The following is a 21,962-nucleotide window of genomic DNA, read 5'->3' as shown; positions in this document are numbered from 1 at the left end:
GCTGATGCATCGTTTCTCAATGCGAGTCACACGTAAGTCCGCGGGCAGAGACAGGTGGGCGTAACCGCGATTTCTAATTATTCGATAATTCGTGCAACTGCATTCCAGCGAAGTGATGCGTTTCGCAATCAAAGATGCGATTAATCCTGCGTCTTCGCCGTGCATTCGACTGGCTTTGAGCGATTTTGGAATGCACGCGCGCCATTACTTCTTTTCGGATCATTTCCCACGATATAGCCAGTCATCCAACGGCGACCTCAGCGAACACGACACGTATGGTGCATTCGACAGTCACATACATAATTCCACACTGTCAATCGAAAGCGTCATGACTGTCATTGCGTAACATCGCGGAAATCCGTAATGTCAATTTATCAAATGATTTTTTTATACCTGTTACATTTTGAATATATTATCTTATATATTTCGTTTTACTCCACACGATCAACTCAACATTTCAGTATCAACGCATTATTAAACGAAATTAAAAATATTACTCTAATTATTAAAAAGTTATTTTTAAATATTTTAAGTATACGATTATATATTATATTATTTTATTATTATAGTTATAATATAAAAATATAATGATTTAATATTTTACATTACAGATAACAAGTATGTTAGGTATCTATATGTTATTATAAAATATTAGGTTATAAAAGAAATTAAGTTCTTTGGATGGTATTCAGGATACTTTCTCTACATATTGATATCACAACCAACAACCTAAAACGATATATCAATCAGAATTTGACTTAATTACTTTTCAGTAATTAAGCATAGTATACAACGTATAATTAAATAACTTGCCGAAATTTACTGCTCAATATTACGTACAATAGAAATTAAATTTCCGTCATTTAATGAGCTATAAAACCCGCTATTAAAGACACAAAAAGTGTGCGCAATATATCATATTGACGGAACTACTAATTATATGTATATTTTTTTTGCGGACACTAAATTGTGGTTTCTTTAGAAAACGGACATCCAAGTAATAATAGGAAGAGGAAGAACTGCAATTTCTCTTCTCGCACCTGCTGTTGCGCGCGCGTGAGCGTGCTTGTTTTAATTAATCGTGCTATGCTCATCATAATCATGAGGAAAGATTGAGGTAATCCCTGCACTGTGCTCTGCCCTGACCTGCTCTCGCTGGATGCGCATTGAGTGATCAAGAATGAACGAGGCTCGGCAGAATAGGGATTGCTCGTCGAGCAATCCAGACCGTGCGTGCATGCCTTTCTCCGACCGATCGCCGTCTGCAACTTTGCAAGAACGCGGAGATGCAAATTGTGCACGTAAAAATAAATTTTATATCTCGACACTTGTCCACCGTTACATGACAGTTGCCGGAGTCGACGATTGCCGGTCTCGTAATTAACTATATAGTTATATTCAACAAGAAGCTTAATTGAAAATATTATTTTATATGCGTGCATTTGTATTTTTCATTTCGCCGATGGAAGAAGTGAATATGATACAATCTTATGAAGAAATACTCTTCATTATTATCAAATTAAAATGGCATTTATTTATATATTAATAGCAGATAATCAATGCTTGAGTATGACATTAGTTTGTTGCCTGCTGGATAGGTAGATGTCAAACAAGATTGCAAGCAAAAATCTTAATTTTCTAAATATAAACGTAGAAAATATGTACAGAAATCTCTTTAAGCGAATAAATTATTATCGATACAAGCCATAAAAGACCAATCGACATTCTCCTAGAAATCCTCCGCAATAGAAAGGAATGACGAATATCAATTAATAAATTAAAGATTATTATATCATATTTTGGTAACAAAATACATGTATAAATTTTTATACTAGTCTTTAAATATGGCTAACTATAACGTTTTTAAATATATCACATAAATAATATATAAAATATAATGTTTCTAAATCACACAAATATTTCATTTATCTTATCGTTTTTACAAACAATCTTGTCTTAATTATTTCATTGAGAAAATATCATGTAGACAAAGTAGTTTGCTTGTGCTAAGTGCATTTTTGTTAGCGTCAGACATTTTACTATATTCACAATATTCATATCCGTTGATACGAGTCATTCATTTTAAAATAAATTCTTAATGTAATAAAAGACGATATAAAATGCGAAATATATATGTTACATTAATAATAAAAATGTGCTTATATTGCACAAGTCGAAGTGCGTTTCATGGAATGCGGTAATTCTCCTTATATAAAGCAGTAAATTTTATGCGACAATATTTATTAATGTGTAACGTTTGCTGGAAGATATTGGCGCAGTAAGTGAAGAAGCAAAAAGAAGAAATGAATGAAAGAAGAATGTATGAAAAGAAAGGGAACTGATATTGCATTTCATTACGATCAAATATAATTCGTGGCACGGAAAAACAGGTTTTCGTACAGGGAACGTAAAGAGATAATTATTTACATCCGCATCGACAAAAATAATGAAATGATCGATTTCTCGAAAAATATGTAATGCAAATGGAAAGTTGGCATCTCGCCGATCTTCCATTTCGGCTTTAATGATCAGAGCGTTTCGATTACAGGCGGATAAGAAGTTGCGAAATGGAAAATTGCATTCGCAAGCTATCACGATAGCTTACTAAAGTAATCCTAAGAATGATTGCTTTTGCCGCATCCAATAATTACCACCATTATTTGCCTAACATATCTTTAGAAGATTCCTTCTTAACAAATAAAATTTGAAAAAAACTGGAGTCTTTCAAGTAACAATATATAATTAATATTGTTTTTAAGTCACATTATTTAAGTCATTCAGTAATCAATCCAATGTAGAAAATAATAGAACATGTTACATTATACATAAAAGGAACATGTTATATGTATAAAAGGGTTAAAAGATGAGAATAAATTTAATTCAGAATTAAAAAGTGAAGCTGAAGCAGTAATTATGCGATTATGGAGTAAATATTTCGCGCCGTATAAGATTGACAAGAAACGGAAATGAAGAAATATAAAATAATAACCGCGCTGGCAAGTCATGCTTTATCCGCGCGCGAAGCAGCTGCAGATCGAATCGCAATATTTCTCATTATTCATCGGGCGAGCTATTGCTCGCCTCGTCGATTAAAGAAAAAAAAATACCGGGGAAGAGAATGTCTTCCTTATGATCCGTTCGATATCATCCCTGTGCTAATAAGGCTTACTTTCTCGCAACAAATCAGCATTCCATAGTACCATTTCATTCAATTATCTATACGTGGACAATCATAGTCAAGGACCTATCACGTATTTTAAAACTGTATGCCGAACATATATAGTTGTATATAATTTCTGTACGCATTATTATCGATTCAATCTTTTCTTAAAAAGTATATTTTATTGTTTTATGTATTTTCCAATCCAACTAGCAAAATATGATGTGACAAATCGCTTGTTGATATTTAAACAACTATTTTTAAGTACATGTTGCAATCAGAGCCTTCTCAAAAACAGTTTTGCACTATGTGATAAATGAAGTACAATGCGACAAACAAGATAAAGCAAAGTACGGTAAATAAATATTTAAATATTTTTTGTGACGCACATGAGTGAAATGATATATTTCTTTCATTCATCCAAAAAAGAAATTTACAAAACTATCAAATATTTCGATAATTAACAGATTTACAATTAATTTCGGAGGGAAGAACTATTTATCTTCATTCAAATACATTTTGACTACATCGTAAACGTGTATGTATTGTAAAAATAAATAACATAAAAATTGTAGTGATATTACAAAAAGACTGATACAATCAATTATTGTATAAGGATGCAGAATTCGATACAATCTGTAACTGCGTTAACGTTGAAAGATAATTTGATTTTTTTCCTCATTAAAGCATAATCAGGTTATTGTTTTGGGCCAATTAGTCGATGGCCAATGATATAATAATTCATGAGAATATGAGGAAGCGATTGTACAGCGATTGAGTACGATGCGAGAATTTCTCTTCGTTCGCGGAAGAGTTATGAAAGGGTTAAACGTCATGGGAGAAGCACGAAGGAGCATCTGTGCTCGGTGGATTCGAAACCTCGTATTACGCCATCGATTACGCGGATGACCGTATTGGAAACTCCTAGAGCGAACGCCGCGCCGCGTGCATCGAGTGGTAGAGAACTCTTCTTTCACGGATAACTGGACGAAGATCGCCGCTCACCGTTGTAGAATAGCTACGACGTGAATCTTAGAATCTTGATTTAGCAACTTCAAATGCTAAATAACCGACGGCTGACAGGAACACAAACGAATCTTACAAAATTCAAATCACGAAATTGAAATGAGCAATGAAGTGCATATTTCGACAATGAAGAATATAATCTTTAGTCGAAACTTAATTCCTATTCAATCTCTTTCGTGGAAGCAAAAGTACGATAGTTGTGAAATTGATGTAGGATATCATCTCCCCTTTATTGTCAAAATTAAGTTCTACAATGATTTTGTCAATAGAAATGTTTATTCAATATTTCTGTCAACAAGAATTGAAAGTCATGAGTGAAACAATATGATTTTTGATGACAAGAATAATAATTTTTTAAAATTAATAAACGAGAGAATCATAATTGGTACCCATATACATATACATATTTAATAGTTATTGAAAAACCACCATATTTTGTTTATATTAAAGTTCTACGATCCAAACTAGTTTATCTGAATAAAATTAGGTCACAATGATATTTGTATATGATCACATTACATGAAAAGGGAAAGATACAAGCAATAGAAAGTATGTATTTTTAGACAAAAGAACTGTATTGTGCGGTAGTTTATTAGTTGAATAATGATTATTACCGCGATGATGGAAGTTTATATTCTAATAAATCGCGATGACACGATTCTTAATCTATTTAATGGAATAATAAACTAGCGACTAAAAGTAGTAAACAAATATTTTATGCGTATTAAATGCGAGATATTTGAGTAAGAGGATTTAGAATAACATAATTTCTCATTAGCCTGCCGTATTATACATGGATAACTGCAGAAATTCTCGATCCTCCGCGCATAGTAGTTTATACGTATTACGATATCTCTTGTTAAGTGCTCATTTATTATGTAGGTTTATTATCGTAATATAATTCACACGTATTGCATAAATAGGTCGATAGCAAATGGTACTACTATTATCGTATACGATTCGTTCTAAGCAGTTTATTAAATCTTTATTTTTTTTGTATTTAGTTTATTTATACAATCTAATTATTATTATATTATTTGTCAAGTTATTATTTCGTGCTATTTATCTGTAGATTATATTTTTACTTGACAGAAAGTGTACTGATAATATTATATTATTACTTACTTTATTAAACATAAATTCGATTTTATCACACGGAGGTTATTTTATGTTCTTCAATTTAGCATATGCAAAGTAGATATAATTTTAAAAAGTGTTTGAGTACAATTACTATTTTAATTAAATTACATACAATGACTACAGTTTTAATAGTTAATACGAGATACAGCTGTTTAGGTTACAACAAGATACTTTTACTTTTTCCAAAAATGTACATACTCTGCGTCCCCCTCTCTTCCTTCAATATTTCATAGATTAATAGCATTGAATGATCTGACGTAAATTTCACGTGTACAAGGAAACGCTCTTTCTCAGTCGCGTACTCTTGTTCTTAACATAATCCGAGAAACGAGGATCTCGGAGGGAGCGTCGCCGCGCGTTTTGCCCTGCCGATCTCCCGCGCAAGATTCTAAGGCAAGGTAAAGGCGCGGTGATGAGGCAAGGGTGAGACAAGGCAAAGCAAAGCAAGGCAAGGCAAGACACGACAAGGTAAGGCACGGCAAGGAAGCCGCCCCTCCGTATGAACGGACGGGCGAAGAAGGCCCCTCTACTTGAGGACCGCCTACCTGGAGAACCCCGACACGCCGTCCAAGAATCATCTTATTATCGAGTCCCTCATGCTATATAAACCCAACGTGCCAGCATGCCGAGTAGTTACGTACTGACTTTATTCACAGTCGTGCGCCGGAGAGTGCATCGACGACATAACACCACAGCATAATACATTGCATCCTGTTCGTATACGCATACGCACGTGTGCTACATAATTCTGCCGATCGTATCACCTTGTTTTGTGAAACCTCTCTTCGAAAAATTGTTGATCGCGTAAAACCTTCGAATCGACACTTGCCGGGCAAGATCCCATCGCGTCTGAGTGGATGTATCGTCATCGATCATTAAAATCGACACCATCGATTTATCGAGGATCTTTTTTCAAAGCAGTGCACGGAAAGTTATGCCTATAGTTTTTTAACTGGATAATTAAATTATTTGGTGTTTTAGAAATACGATTCTATTCGTATCTGCATCAAACATCGTCGGATGATTTCCGTGTATGTTATTGTCACACATTATTATTGCAAAAAATTAAAAATGTGGCACTAATTTGATACTTTTAAAGAAAATGTTGATGCAAATAATATGACTTATTGGAGTAAAAGCAGTATCTTCCTAAAGTGTTTTTAAACCCGCGAGAGTCTTTGTTTCTTAAAGAGATAATTAATTGTGCAAATAATAAATGAAATTTTGCCATATTTAAAAAAATATATGGTGTAAAAGATATTACTGGGAAAAGACAAAATAAAAACTAAATTTCTAAATAAATATAAATTGAGAAAATAGACTAAATTTATATGTAATGCTTGCATATATTCACCTTTTGATTGTTATATTAAATCTAGAATATAAATTCAGATAATTTATAATTCGTATCACAATTTAGATAGGATTCTACCTATAATATGAAAATTTACCTATATTTTATAATATGAAAATTTTGAAGACTCAGAAAACATATAAAATATATATTTAAAATACACACGCATATACATATACATATTAAAAAATATATAACATATACAATTGAAAATAGTTTTCCCAAATACGATACAAGTTATAAATAATTTAAAGTAAACTTTGTAAGTTCTATTTTAAAAAATCGCAACATTGTATAAAATGTGTTGAAAACAAAGAAAACAAGTACCTATTACATGTTGAATGCACAAAAGAAATAAGATAAAATTTATAATCGAGTTTTTTCTTTCCTAACCGTACACTGTTTAATAAAAAGATATCGTGAAAAGAAGTATATGTCGTGATTTATTGCAGAATACTGTCGTATTCTGTATATAAAGATGATCATCATCTGACGCATTTTGATATCCCCTTTTCCCCCGTTCGTACATTTATTCGCTCATGATCATAAAACGTCTCTCGCGAGCATGTATTTTGTTCAAATAGCGGAAGCTGCCATCGTACCCCTCTCATGCAGTGTTAATTTGAAACTTTTTCAGTGCGCGTTAATCGCTCTAAAGGGTTGTCTCGTTGTTGTTTCCGCTAACGAGCACGCGAGTTAGCGTGGTTCCAGCACGTCGACCTGTATCACGTAGTGCGGCCGAAAGATGTATTACTTGCAGGTACGTGTGAGATCGATTTGGTTTTTTCCAGTTATTAATTCGCCGTACATATCACGCAATACAAATTTATAAAAATTAAAAATTGATCCTCTTGTTACCACGGATTCGCGTGTATCGCTTAGTAAGTGCAATCGCAATCACACGAGTGTTGCAGCAAGACGCGCGTTACCGCCCACGTGGTCCATCAGCACATTTACAATTGAGAAACATCATTAACTTCAAAACTGTCATATATAGTTAGAGTTTATGTTCACGCGATGACGTGAAAAAAAAATCATTAAATTGATCATCAAATCAAAAGATGAAATATTAGAAAAGCCTTTGCACAATCTTCGCTTTCGTACTTTATTGTTCATAACTGTCGCACGCTTCGTTATATAATTCGTTATAATTATAAACAATTTATAGTAATTTGCAGAGATAAAAGTCAATTGTAATTTATTATATCATAAAAGTGACGACATATTTCTTGCCTGTTTAAAGAAAAGACAAGTGATATTATACTCGAGCGATGGGTATAAAAGTTTCTCGATACACGACATGAAACATATTCAGATCTTCAATTGTCAATTACAAATCTCTCGTATTTACCTCGAATACCTCGATTAACTCGTGTCGAGTAAAAAAAAATATGAATACCTATACAAGTTAGATATTCGCAGAGGGAAGGTGCGTGGAGCTTGTCTTGCCATACGTGCGTTGATCAGCCAAGATTACTCTCCCTCTTTACACGGCGCGCGACCTTTACGTCGTTTGTAAAACCACTACGGCTCAATCCTTGCCCACCCACAAAGAGTCAGCGCGTTGATAGAATGGTTTTGTTATAAATCACTTACGGCTGTCGCCCGGTTAATTTACGTCCCGCTTGATTAATCGAAAGATCTCTTATCCGCGGCAAATCGATGATCGCCGTATCTATCCGTTAAATACTTACTCGCCGTTTGTGATGCAGGTAGATCTGACTAGCTCTCGATCTTGCGAAGAGAGCCCACGGTCGCGAGATACAAAAAATTATCTGTTATCATTAGATCGACAAATTTCATATGAATAAAAGAAAGAAGAAGAATATTTATTTTAATTTGCATTAAGCAAATATCTCAGTTATCTACCGCCATGTAGAAACACAACTGGTGATAAATTTAGATTTTCCTTCCGATAAATTCAGTTTCCGAAAGGATTGAAGTTATCCGCCAGTTCAATCCGGCCGCCCCTCTCTGCCCCCTTCATTGTCATTAGCGTGTCTCATTATTTCTTCTTATTAAAATATGAAGGAAAGCGATTACAACAATGGTCGGTGATATCATCGCATAATATACACGTCAGACGCGCGCCCACACGTCGTGCGCATCGACATCATAATGAGATATTAATGAACTAACGGGGCGCATGCAATATCGCATTTGTCAGCCCCGTCGGAGTGTAGCTCTTCTCACGCTTCTCCACATTTCGATTGACTACTGGAACGAAGTTGCGAAACCACCTTACGCGAAGCGTACGTTGCACCGCGCAACGCCGCGGGACAAGCATCTTTCAAATATGCTCTCACTTTCTCCGTCTCTCTCTCTCTTTCTCTCTTCCTCTCTCCTCCCTCTCTACCCTCTCGCGTGTGTGTTTATGGCTGGATTCGGGAAGCGCGCTATTAGCGCTATTTGCTTATTCTATCCTTGTTTTACACCCGACGAGCGATAAAAATAGAATAATGCAATAGCGCTAATAGCGCGCTCCCCGAATGCAGCCTTTATATTTTATATTATATTTATATATGCGTACCTCTCTTCTCTGGCGGCGCGCTGCAATCGAAGTACAGGGTTAAGAGCATAATACAAAGGTCTCTACACTGTCGCAATAGAGCACAGATCGTCGGCCGCATCTCCGATTGCAACGTTGACGTAACATTCGCCGTAACATTATTGATTCGGTCTGCTCCTCTTTCACGTCGATTTTCTTTCGCCGTCGCGGCCGGCTCCGAGGCTAATGAGCAGCGACGAATCGCGCGCGTATCTGTCTGTTATTACGCCGGGGAAAAAAGAAAGATTCGCGATAGAAGTCCCGCTGTACTTATCGTATGCGAAATATCGCGGTCTCGTTTGTTGCGCACGGACGTTTGCTAACCGGTTGCTTTAGCTCTCTTATATATTAATTCTTAACGCTGTGAGCGCAAGTGAACGATCCTTCACGCGAGCGCATTCCTTACGTTTTTCATTACCTCTGCCATTTTGAATGAAAACTTAATGTAAAATATTGCGTTTTATTAAAAAGTGCAGTATATGTGGATAAACAGCATATATACACCTATACACATATTGTACGAGAAATAACAATTATTTAAAATTAATTAAAAAATGACAAAATTTAATACTAATTTATTGCATTACTATTTCGTAACTTATCACGGGTATATTTTAAATAATTTAAATAAATAGTACATTGCAACTTGTAATAAAATGTAATTTATACAAATGTTTCGAAAATAATTAAATAATTGTTAACCAAGTGCAAATAAATTGAGAATTTGTTCAAAAGTTTGTTGTTAATTTTTCTGCATTATTTATCATTTGCATTGCTTATACTTCATAATTCGTCTCTTGATTGAAGCAAATAAAGTTATTGTAATCATTACAATAATTTTATTAACCGCAAATTCTCTTATAATAAACCTTTCAAAGCTTTATCAATGTTTGATCTTTTCTATATATGACTAAGTGCTTAGTGTAACATTTAAATATGTTAAAACAACGTTTATAAAATTTAACTTTGCTAATCATATCAAGCCTGAAATTTAAAATAATTTATTTCAAACTTACAAAACATTTCTCGCAACCTCTTTTCGATTTATGACAAATCACAAAAGCTAAATATTATGTCGATTAATGCAACATAAGTATTAAATAATTGTAACATCGGAATATCTGAAAATGAGAAAATTACCAAATATTATTTTTTATCTTTATATTAATAAGAGTTATCCATTTTAAGATTTATACAATTACCGCAAAAAAATTATATTTGCATTATCGTATGATTTATCGTAACAAATAATAATGCGATAATATCGATGATAACGGGCATTGGAGACGATAAATGTACGATAGATTAGAATTATTTTATTCAACTAGCGTTTCGTCAGACTATAATTATTTCCATCAATCTCATCAAAAGTCACAACTCACGGGATACGTTGCACTATGGAAAAAAAATATCCCCCCTGGCATACCTGGCATCTTGACGTACTAAATATCAAGCTCAGTACTAACAGAGGAGACGCTTGATTTATTAAAATTACACACCTCTTAACACACGACTCGCGTTGCGGCTCGCACTTGTAGCTGATAAGCTACGCGACAAATGTCAGTTTACACACGAGAACGATTGTGGCGATATTCAACACCGGATCTGTGAAAGTCGAGGAACGTTTATCGCGCGCGTGTGTGCATGCCGGTATAATTCAAACAAAAGATTCTACTGTATTAGACACGTAATACGGTGGAATCAAGGCTCGACGGAAACTCATATATCCGGCCACATTAACCCGTCGCATAAACCTAGTCATTTTTTTTACCTATTTGCGTAATAATTACATACAAAAGATTATAAGATAGTATATCTTGCAATAAAAAATAAAGAAATATGTAACTTTATATATAATATTTTGCTTTGCCTATAATATGCAATATTGCAGCAATATTTAAAAATTATAAAAACTGTTACTATATTTAAAAAAAGAATAAACATTCTTCGTCTACATGATAAAATATGTTACGTATCAAGATACACTATATAAATACACGTGATCGCGATAAAAGTAGATGAAAAAAGCTGACCGAAACACTCTTGCACTAATATATATGATAATTAGAATTGCAAAAGTAAATATGAAGCCTATGCATCGAATGTCAGTGCGCATCTGTGCGTATGGCACTAAACTGTTTCCATCGGTTTACGACATCGTGACAACTTATTACTCATTATATAGACTTGGACGATTTCTCGAAATGTCGACTGCTGACATATGTTCCAGTTATAAAAACACGTCTTCGATGCGCATTCACAACGCAAGTGCGAACTGATGCATCACGGTAAACTTGCAGCGTCTTCAACGTTGTGAGATAAATAATAGCCGCGTTTGTGACGCTTTATTACGCATCAAAACATAATATTACATTTATTTCAGTTTCGTTATTCTGGAAATACAAGATCTATTATTTAAAGAACGAGTTTTTATTAAGATTTGGTAACATTTTCCATCAATGTAGTAATGTAGCACGTAATAACATGGCAATAAATAAATTTTTAAAAAGGATGGAGAGAAAGAGAAGTTATTCTGCAAGATTATAAATTCCTAATTTCTGAAACCGGACACTGGTCGTTAGAGGTTTTTAAATTTATTTTTATGTATTATCTCTTCCTACCAATTCTGCATCTTCTTTTGATATAATGATTAAAAATTTAGAAACTTAATTCCTCAATCAAAATTGTAAGACAAAATCACAACGAACTAGATTATTATAATTGTTTGTAAAAAAAAAAAGAAAAACAGGTTTACTTTAATAAATCTTAATTTTTGTCAAATTTAAAAATCTTTTATCCAGCAAAAATATTTTTTAAAAATTAAGAAATTTATATAATCTCGCAAGAAATTCCGATTTATTTTATTAGTTCTATTTTTGTGGAATGCTTAAATGTGTGTTACGAAAAATTTACACAACTTTCTCTACCGTACGTAGTACGGTAAATTATCCCAAAGTCCTTCAAAATAATAAAAAAACTACATATCACAGCGCGCAACGGCGTAAGAGAAGTTTAAGATCTTAAGATGCGGCAATAATATTTCATTGAAGCAGCCGCCAACATTCTTCTCGCACTACGAAGAACTACTCGACGATGTAGAAGTAATATGCATAAGTATTATAAAAACGTTGAGAGGTGCAGCTTTTTCTTAACTGCCTATTTAACTGTACGTTTTGCTGAGGGTTCTTTATTCTTCTGACTATCCACGCGTTTCGATTTAGCATCAAAATTTACTTTTTATTACAAAAGTACAGCAGTGTTCTACAATTTAAACGGAAAATTGTAGGCCAATACGAGCTAACATATTAACAGTATTCGAAGTAAGTGATCCAAGTAACGGTAAAATTTTTATAGAAATTCTGATTAATAATATAGACAGTTTTGAGACATATTTTTCCATCAGGTTTTAGTCCCATTCGGTGAAATTTCTTCAGTAAAATTTGCTCCGAGAGGGTGTGTCTCAACTAACTGATTTCTCCTGCGCAGCTGGTCGTGCTATGCGTGACGGTAGCCAGCGTTATTGGTGATCTGCCACCGGGCACACGGCGCAACACTTACCTGCCGCCAGAGCCGACGAAAGGCGGTTACACGTACAGCAAGCCGACGGTACCGTTTCCGAAGCCCACGCCGACGGGGCCGTTTCCTACGCGTCCGACCCCGAGCTTCCCCGGGCCCAGACCGACGCCGACGTTCCCCGGGCCCAGGCCGACGCCGTCGTTCCCCGGACCCAGGCCGACGCCGTCGTACCCCGGACCCAGGCCGACGCCGTCGTTCCCCGGACCCAGGCCGACGCCGTCTTTCCCCGGACCCAGACCGACGCCCACCTACCCCGGACCAGGACCGAGACCCACACCTACTTTCCCGGACTATACCGGCCAACCAAGCGGTGGTGATGGAAACGTTATCGGCCCTGGTGTAAGTATACGCTGTTGTGCTAAATAAAAAAAATTGTATTTAATTATTTACAGAATAGGTGGATATGTAATGTTCTTTGCTTAATAAGAAATCTGTAATTCAGAAATCGTAGAAGATAAAATTATTTTTTCTTCTATTTATAGTAGAATTGGTCATTTTAAGAATCGATAGATGGGAGGTATAGCGAACTAAAAGAAAATTAAAATAAAAACAGTATTTATTTAAAGAAAAGGAAATAAATAGCTTTTGCTTGTTTTATTTTAGACTTGAAGTCAAATTTATAACAGATCGAACTGTTAAATGTGTCTTCAAATTTAGTTTTAAAATTCATACTATTCAAACTGTTTAAATTGTTTCAGCGCATAAGAATTCCAAGTACTAAATATTTGTATCTTCTTGTAGAAAAATGTAAGATATATGATAAGATATATATTGATATAATCTCTCAGTTACAATAAAAAGTATAAGCATGACTTTTTATTCAAATTAATAATCGTTTTGTACTGTTTAATCTTATCTGAATGAGATGATATAAGATTTGTATACGTAAAATTATACATATATTATGTATACATTACGCATATATGTTACATATTTAGCTATAGCACGCGTATTTAACTGATGATGTATTGCAGCATGATCATCATCATCACGAACCTGGTATGCCCTTCGACTTCAACTACGCCGTGAAGGAGGACGCTTTCGGCAACGATTATTCTCACAATGCAATTAGCGACGGCGAAATCACCCGCGGTGAATATAAGGTACAACTTCCGGACGGTAGAACGCAAATTGTGCGATACACCGCGGATTGGCAACACGGTTTTAGCGCACAGGTCTCTTACGACGGGAATCCTCGCTTCGACATACCAAGACCCGGTGGAAGCTTCAATCGAGGCTACTAGCTTTAGTGTCGGGTTCTAGGGTTGTTCAATTTCCGTTAAATCGAAAAGACTACAGAGCACAACGAATTGTCGCATATACCGCATGTAACAATATTCTTTAGAGATATTGGAGATTATTAAGGATGTATCGTGAAAATATGTTAGCTTACGTAGAGGACAAATGTTCGCTATATATTTCTTATTACGATACCGATAATAGTGTTCAGCGTTTTAGAACTCACGAAAAATTTACACATAACGTCATTTCTCGCGAAACTTTATTAATTTTTCTTTAACGAAAAAAGCGAACAGATAATTTCTGATAACTTTTTGAATTTCGATATTATTCGATATTTAAACTCCATCTAAAAAAATCAGAATTCTATGAAATTTTACTTTAATTTAAAGTAGAATAATAATTCTAATGTTTATTTGCAATCTTTAATCGTGAGACACTTTTACTTTTCAAAGCTCACAACTGAAAAAAAATTACTAACAGAATTTATTGCTTATTATTTTCAATAAACAAATTATAATATATTTTTAACACAAAATTTTGTAAGGAATAGTGCTATGTATCCTATTCAACCACTTTGGGACAAACTGTATATCGGTGTGATCCAATTTTCTTGTTTTGATTTACAGACTTAATTAAACATTTAAATAACTAATTAAATAAAGAAATAATTTAACAAATAATACAAAATTATAAGTTATATTATAAAGTAAATTAAGAAAAAGTACTTATTTTATCTGTGATATATAATTATTATATTATTATTACATTTTTATTTTGATCACAGACCAATTTTAATAGCAAATCGTTTGAAAAGTTGGATTACATTGATCTATATTACAAATTTCCTACATATTTTATTGTGCAATAAAATCGTATTGTTTAGCACAGCTTTGTGATAAAAATGACACAGAATGAAAAAGAAAATAGACATAGAATAGACATATAATACTCTACGTTTATGCTGTTCTGCTTTGCACACTAAAATCTCTTGTTTTATCTTCAGTATTTGAAGTTATCAAATAATTTAAGACTCTAAACTAAACAATATTAGTGTATAGATAATTACCAATATTACAACGTAAAATTAATTCACGATTGAACATGTAATAAGGTGGCTATAAACAATCGTATACCTAAGGAAAATTCACTTACAATAAAATTTAAAAACAATATTAATATCTTCTCTTTCTGAAATACTGCCAGGTAAATAGAAATACTTTTGCTACCAACCCTAGTTTCAACTGATATGTATGTGTAATATAAATAAAAATTTTAATTTCTGTACTAATTTCCATGTTAAATAAAATGTTTAAACTTTTTAAATAAAAAATACTCAATTACTATCAAATGTTTAACTTAATAAAGTCTATATATCATGCTAAATTTCCATCAATTATTTATCTTTCACTTGTGTAGAATATGTATCTTATTTCACAAATTTTGGATTGCCGCGTTACATTAAGGCCGGATGCGTTGAAGAGGGAGGCGCCGCTGCCCTCGAGGCAGTTCGCTACCGACGAGAGACGTGACAGGACGTGTGAATCACGTTTTGCGAATTAAGAAATATATTCCTCAAAAGTACTCGTGCGTATTCCTTTCCGCCCAGGAATCCTGCCATCCTTACGCCCATATCCTATACTTGGTTACTAGAACTGTATCTATATACAATAAGATCATTAGATATATATAGATTTTTAAGTTTTTATTTCTACATTGTCAAAGTAAACTTTCTTATCTTTTTGCTACAAAAAACGTGACTATAAAAATTAAAAATATGACTAAATGTGAATAAAAGAATAAAATTTATCATGTGATATTAATAAATTCTAGCAAATATAACCCAACAGAATATATTTATACTATTATTTAATTTTTTTCATATAATATATTTACATTTTATATCCGTATAAATGTCCTTCTGCGTATGCTCTAGGCATATCAAGTGAATTTCTACGAATTCTTCTGCCAACTGGTTCTAAATCATTGTAACCTTTTGTGAGCACTCTTTCTATAGCCGCTTCTGCTATTTCTTCTGATACTTTGTGCACAGCCATTACTGACATTTTAGCTTTAGCTACGGTAAATTAGAAATAGCTCTCATATGAATAAATATATCTATCGATCCCTTAGATCAATAATTTACCTGATGTGTTGCTTTTACGTTAATGAAAGATGAATCGCCTTGCACAAATAAGCTCATAAAACTACAGTGTGCAAGATTTGCTGCTCTAATTTCTGTACAGGCTAGATGATCAATATTTTTCACGTCTAATTTATTCTGGCAGTAGTCAAACATATGAATCATTATTTCATGTAAAAGAACTCCCCGAACTATGCTTTCACTACTCGCCGAATTTTGACAGACAACTATCTGTAAAAGAAAGAAGTTGTTATTGTTTATAGCATTATGACCGAAATCTCTCTCGCTTGGTCATTATTTTAAGTTGACGTTTTTTTTTCTGGTTCTCTCTCTCTCTCTCTCTCTCTCTCTCTCTCTTAGTTGTTTAATTATATTATTTTATTACATATTAAGTATGCGAACTGTAGACATAATTAATTTTGACGATTATTAATCGTGTTTACGAACAAGATAAAATCGTGGAATCCCACAACGCGTGCGACTAAACTTTCTCGAATTTTTATTCTATTTTCGTTTGACTTAAACAGTCGTTGAAATGAAGAGCCGAATGATACAGCGTCGAGGCTGCCAGAAGAAGAGTAGAACCTGCGCGGAGGCCTGTGTGATCAGTTTTCGTTATTATAGTACAGGGAAATTAGGATTTTTCTGCGGAATAATTTGCATGTAGCTAAATTTTTGCATGGACCTTTATTTCGTCGTTAAAAACAATATGTGAAAATCCCCATCGATGTGACCCCTGCTAAAAATTTTACAGAGGGTCAAAGGTAAAGAAAAACAGTTTTTTCGCGAATATTTCTTTATTCATTAGTCCTACGGCAAAAATAGTTATTACAAAATTTGTAGCTTATAAAATTCTCTACAAAAAATGTTCTATAAGTTTTTTGTACAAGCAATACTTTTCACGTAATAAATTTTGCAAGATATGCGCTGCGCGGTAAATTTACGGAGCGCGCTGACAGACGTCAAATAAATTGAAGCGTCGCACGCGCGCACAAAAAATGTCATATCTTTTGAACGAATCATCGTACAAAAATGATCGAAGAATCGTTGAAAAGCAGAAACTTTCAGCTTTTTAATGCAATTTGGTTCGTTATTCTATGATAATTTTTGAAAATTCTACGATGGTTTAAACAAATTGTTACATGCATTTTTTGCCTTTTTTCATAAAATCAGCCACAAGTAGGTTCCAAATTGTTTAAAAAAAAAAACGCCAGCAGGATATTACAGTATATACTTCATACTTTGACCCTACCAGAGGAAAAAAATTACAAAAATTTTTTGCTTTAAAATTAAGCTATTGACATTTTCAGTAATTTTTAAAATTTTTGATGAAACGTTAAAATTAAAATCGTCATAACTTGGCGAAAAACTGAGCTAGAAAATTTTTTTAAAAAGCAATCGAAAGCTTGAAATGTCTACTTTTAGGTCCTACATTGCAATATTCCTCATTTTCTTGCATTTTTATTTATTTATGTAAATATACGAGTTGTCGCGAAAAATCTTATTTAAACAAAGAACTATATATTTACTTATAGTAGTTTTGTATAAAAATTTACGTTTCTCGGGGATAATGCACTGTTTTCCACACCACCTCGGAGGTACAGTGCTAAGCGCGTTTTTTTCTACGTGATGTCCCCATTAGGTCTAATCCACTGTTTTTTTGAGAGGAATAAAGCAAATCAATTTCTATGGCTTCCGCCAAGAAATCTGGAGATTCGTCTTCGTAGCTGACATAGCATTTTTCGATTATATTAGGTGCTGCGTTAAGGCAAGTCTGGCCATGGCAATGTTACATACTGCTGAACATTTTAAACCCATTTTCTGCAGCCACAGTTGAATCCGCAATTTTTTTCCATGGAAATTGATTTGTTTCATTTCTCTTAGAAAAACAGTGGATTAGGCCTAATGGGGACACCACGTTAAAAAAAAAATCGCGCTTAGCACTGTACCTCCGAGGTGGTGTGGAAAACAGTGCATTATCCCCGAGAAACGTAAATTTTTATACAAAACTACTATAAGTAAATATATAGTCCTTTGTTTAAATAAGATTTTTCGCGACAACTCGTATATTTACATAAATAAATAAAAATGCAAGAAAATGAGGAATATTGCAATGTAGGACTAAAAGTAGACATTTCAAGCTTTCGATTGCTTTTTAAAAAAATTTTCTAGCTCAGTTTTTCGCCAAGTTATGACGATTTTAATTTTAACGTTTCATCAAAAATTTTAAAAATTACTGAAAATGTCAATAGCTTGATTTTAAAGCAAAAAATTTTTGTAATTTTTTTCCTCTGGTAGGGTCAAAGTATGAAGTATATACTGTAATATCCTGCTGGCGTTTTTTTTTTAAACAATTTGGAACCTACTTGTGGCTGATTTTATGAAAAAAGGCAAAAAATGCATGTAACAATTTGTTTAAACCATCGTAGAATTTTCAAAAATTATCATAGAATAACGAACCAAATTGCATTAAAAAGCTGAAAGTTTCTGCTTTCAACGATTCTTCGATCATTTTTGTACGATGATTCGTTCAAAAGATATGACATTTTTTGTGCGCGCGTGCGACGCACGCTTCAATTTATTTGACGTCTGTCAGCGCGCTCCGTAAATTTACCGCGCAGCACATATCTTGCAAAATTTATTACGTGAAAAGTATTGCTTGTACAAAAAAACGTATAGAACATTTTTTGTAGAGAATTTTATAAGCTACAAATTTTGTAATAACTATTTTTGCCGTAGGACTAATGAATAATGAGATATTCGCGAAAAACTGTTTTTTTTTACCTTTGACCCTCTGTAAAATTTTTAGCAGGGGTCACATCGATGGGGACTTTCCACATATTGTTTTTAACGACGAAATAAAGGTCCATGCAAAAATTTAGCTAAATGCGAATTATTCCGCAGATTTGACATTTTTTTTGTTTAATTTCCCTGTACTATTATGTCTTCTTGAATCGTTCATCGAACCGTAGCCTCTCTTCGTCTATATCTATGTTAACTGAGGAGGGAAGGGGGGGAGACAGGAAAGATGGACCTCGAACGTGCAATCGAAATTTTTTAAGTTATTTTCTCTTCCCTGCCCGTTTCTCGGTGGATCGCGGAAGCAGCCAATTCCATTCCGAGCGCAGGCGAACTCGATCAGCGTCGATAAAGAAGTGCTCACCGATTCTTACACATACATACAGAGCGCCTGCTCTAGGGCTACCCGTTATACTGATCCGTATGTTTTTGGCTGAATTCGAGGAGACGCGTAACATGTGCATATGAAATTATCAAACACACTTTTCTCTTATACCTTATACTAAAGCTCGCAGCTCATTTCTGCAAGCACAGGATTCTTCTTTATTGTATTTTCGTGACTGCTGCAAGGTTTTTGTATACGTAGGGGAGACCGGGGCTAAGCCGACAGCGGGGCGAACTGACACTAAGCTTTTTGCCAATTTAAATCTATCGTAGAAACTTGCCTTTGCTACTGTAAATGCGTTTTATGTGCCAGTATTATCAACGGAATTTGGTAACATTCTGAGTTATAGTGTAATTTTTAACGCGACATAAGTGTTTTTGATAGTGAAAAAAGTAATTTTTCTGATCTCTCGAAATGTCTACTCTTTCATCGAGCTTTACTCTTGCGAATCTAGCGGTAAGTGATTTTGATGGGAAATTCGATGCTTTATACGAATCCGATAATAATTTTTGCATATTTTCAAAATTTATATTTTTTGGAGTAACAAAAGTAAAAAACGACGTTCGGGGCTAAGTCGACACGACGCCACCGGGGCAAAGACGACACTAACCTAAAGTGACATTATCGCAAAAAAGGTCACTGTTTCGTCCGATTCCGATGACGATTTAAGGAACATCTGTTGCGTGTGTTCGGAAAACATTTTCATTAGCTTTCTAATAACAAACAATGCAACCCGTATGGCTCATGACGAATGTGTGCGCACATCTGATCGCGAGTTTACGTGTATAAATTGTTTTTTCTGACAGTTCAGAAAAAGATAATTAAAAGTTTTAATCTTTTTTTTTCTCATTATTTTAAATAATTGTTTACTTTATTCCGACTTTTTGTTTCTAATACACAATGTCTTTTCATTTGATAAACAATGTATTTTTATTTTTAAACAATAAAAAATAAGTTCCAGATCAAATTGTGTCGATCAAACAAAGTGTTGAGTTTGCCCCGGCGGGGTGTCGAGTTCGCCCCGTCATTTTTCAATTCGAAAATTTGTCTTCGCGTCACTTTTCCTTTCCTGGCGGCAAAACAAAGCGACGTACAGCAAAACTTCCTGAATCAATTTTGTACCTGAAGAAACACTCTTTAAATATATATCATTGAATTTGCCTAAAATTTTAATTAAATATTAAAAATTGCCTTTGAAAAAATAGTGTCGGCTTAGCCCCGGTCTCCCCTACACAGTCTAAAACTTTTTATGTGCAGCAAATGTTGGTCATGAGTCGACCGTATAGAATCGAAAATAAAACTGTAATTTTTTCTAATGTCTTTTCGTTTTTTATAACGCAATGGGTGCCTGCAGTCTTCGTTATCGTCCATACTTAATTCTGGACCAAAAATTTTTAATTCGGTGAAATCAATCAAAAGATTTGTGTGTCTGAAAATATCGCGGTAAACAGACCTGTCTCCAGCATTCCCGTACATTATTGTAAATTCCAATTATAGATTTTTACGAGAAAAGATTGACCTCTTCATCGATAGCAACGTTTTTATAAGCTTTTACGAAACAGAGTTGCGCATTAAGCCCGAAGATTTTTATATATATCGCAGCATTTATGAATTTAGAGTATTGCATAAATATTTTTCAAGTTACACACCAATATGACGTAATAGAGCAAAATCAGTCGAGCGTTCGTGGAGATGCCACAAGCGGCTGTCGGATGTACCAGTTACGCTTTCTACAAAAGCGCAAAACACACGCTTTTTAAACATGCGATACGCACGATAATGCCGCCCCTACGCACCGCCGTAAACTCAACCTACTTAGAACTTGATCCATTCACTCGTTATCGAGATCTCAACATCTCGGGTACTCGCAACTCGTGCGTTCGCGTAAATGAGTCACGGTGCGTCTCGCTCCGCGCGTACTTGGTGCGAGACACTGCCGTGTCTCTTGATTTCAATTTTTCCCACGGGCCTGAATAGGCCGGCGTGCATTATATCAGTTATCATCATCGCTCTACAAATCCACGTTTCGAGTCATACAAAACAGAGGTACTCGCGATTCAGCTTGCCCTCGGCTCTCACTCACATTTTCCGAAATGCGTAGCTGCAATTAAGTGTAAGATTTAACTACTACTGCTTTAAATGTTGTGTTTTGGTAAAGCAGCGACTTTCTCGCGAAATAAAGTATTCTCTCTTTAACAAAAGACTTCAATTTATCAACAATTTACTGCTTTAAATGTTGTGTTTTGGTAAAGCAGCGATTTTCTCGCGAAATAAAGTATTCTCTGCTTTAAAAAAAAACGTAATATTAGTCGTTTATGCCTCTCAGTACTTTAAAAAATTGCTATATTTTTCAAATTTTTTTTGTTAATAACTTTTTAACAAATAACGACCGACGCCGCGACGGCTAAAAATTTCTAAAGGTCACTCAGGAGGGTGACCTTGACAACATATGTCAAGGTCATTGAAATCGGAGAGGAGGCCCCTTTTATGCATAAATACCGAGTCTTGTAATAAGGAATGTAATGATTGCGCGATATCATTAAAAATTTCGCCATATAACAACTTCATAAAATGTGACATTCGATGAGTCAA

At 34.3% G+C, this 21,962-nt stretch overlaps 1 protein-coding gene across 2 annotated transcripts; it reads left to right on the top strand.

The window, feature by feature from the left end:
- The first annotated feature begins 5,948 nt into the window (after window positions 1-5,948).
- LOC139811777 (uncharacterized) lies at window positions 5,949-15,626 on the top strand. Of its 2 annotated transcripts, none has more exons than XM_071776162.1 (4): window positions 5,949-6,039; window positions 7,318-7,440; window positions 12,715-13,143; window positions 13,779-15,626. In XM_071776162.1, exons 2-4 carry the CDS (start codon window positions 7,426-7,428, stop codon window positions 14,046-14,048), a joined length of 714 nt encoding a protein of 237 aa, XP_071632263.1. In that variant the 5' UTR covers window positions 5,949-6,039; window positions 7,318-7,425; the 3' UTR covers window positions 14,049-15,626. The 2 variants fall into 2 exon arrangements, with proteins under 2 accessions (XP_071632263.1, XP_071632264.1); XM_071776163.1 differs by having other exon boundaries at window positions 5,958-6,039; window positions 7,265-7,440.
- Window positions 15,627-21,962: the final 6,336 nt, after the last annotated feature.

This window comes from Temnothorax longispinosus, chromosome 4 (assembly GCF_030848805.1).
Source record: "Temnothorax longispinosus isolate EJ_2023e chromosome 4, Tlon_JGU_v1, whole genome shotgun sequence".
NCBI classification, from domain to species: domain Eukaryota; kingdom Metazoa; phylum Arthropoda; class Insecta; order Hymenoptera; family Formicidae; genus Temnothorax; species Temnothorax longispinosus.
The sequence above is the reverse complement of the archived record's forward strand: the minus strand, read 5'-3'. Positions and strand labels throughout refer to the sequence as shown.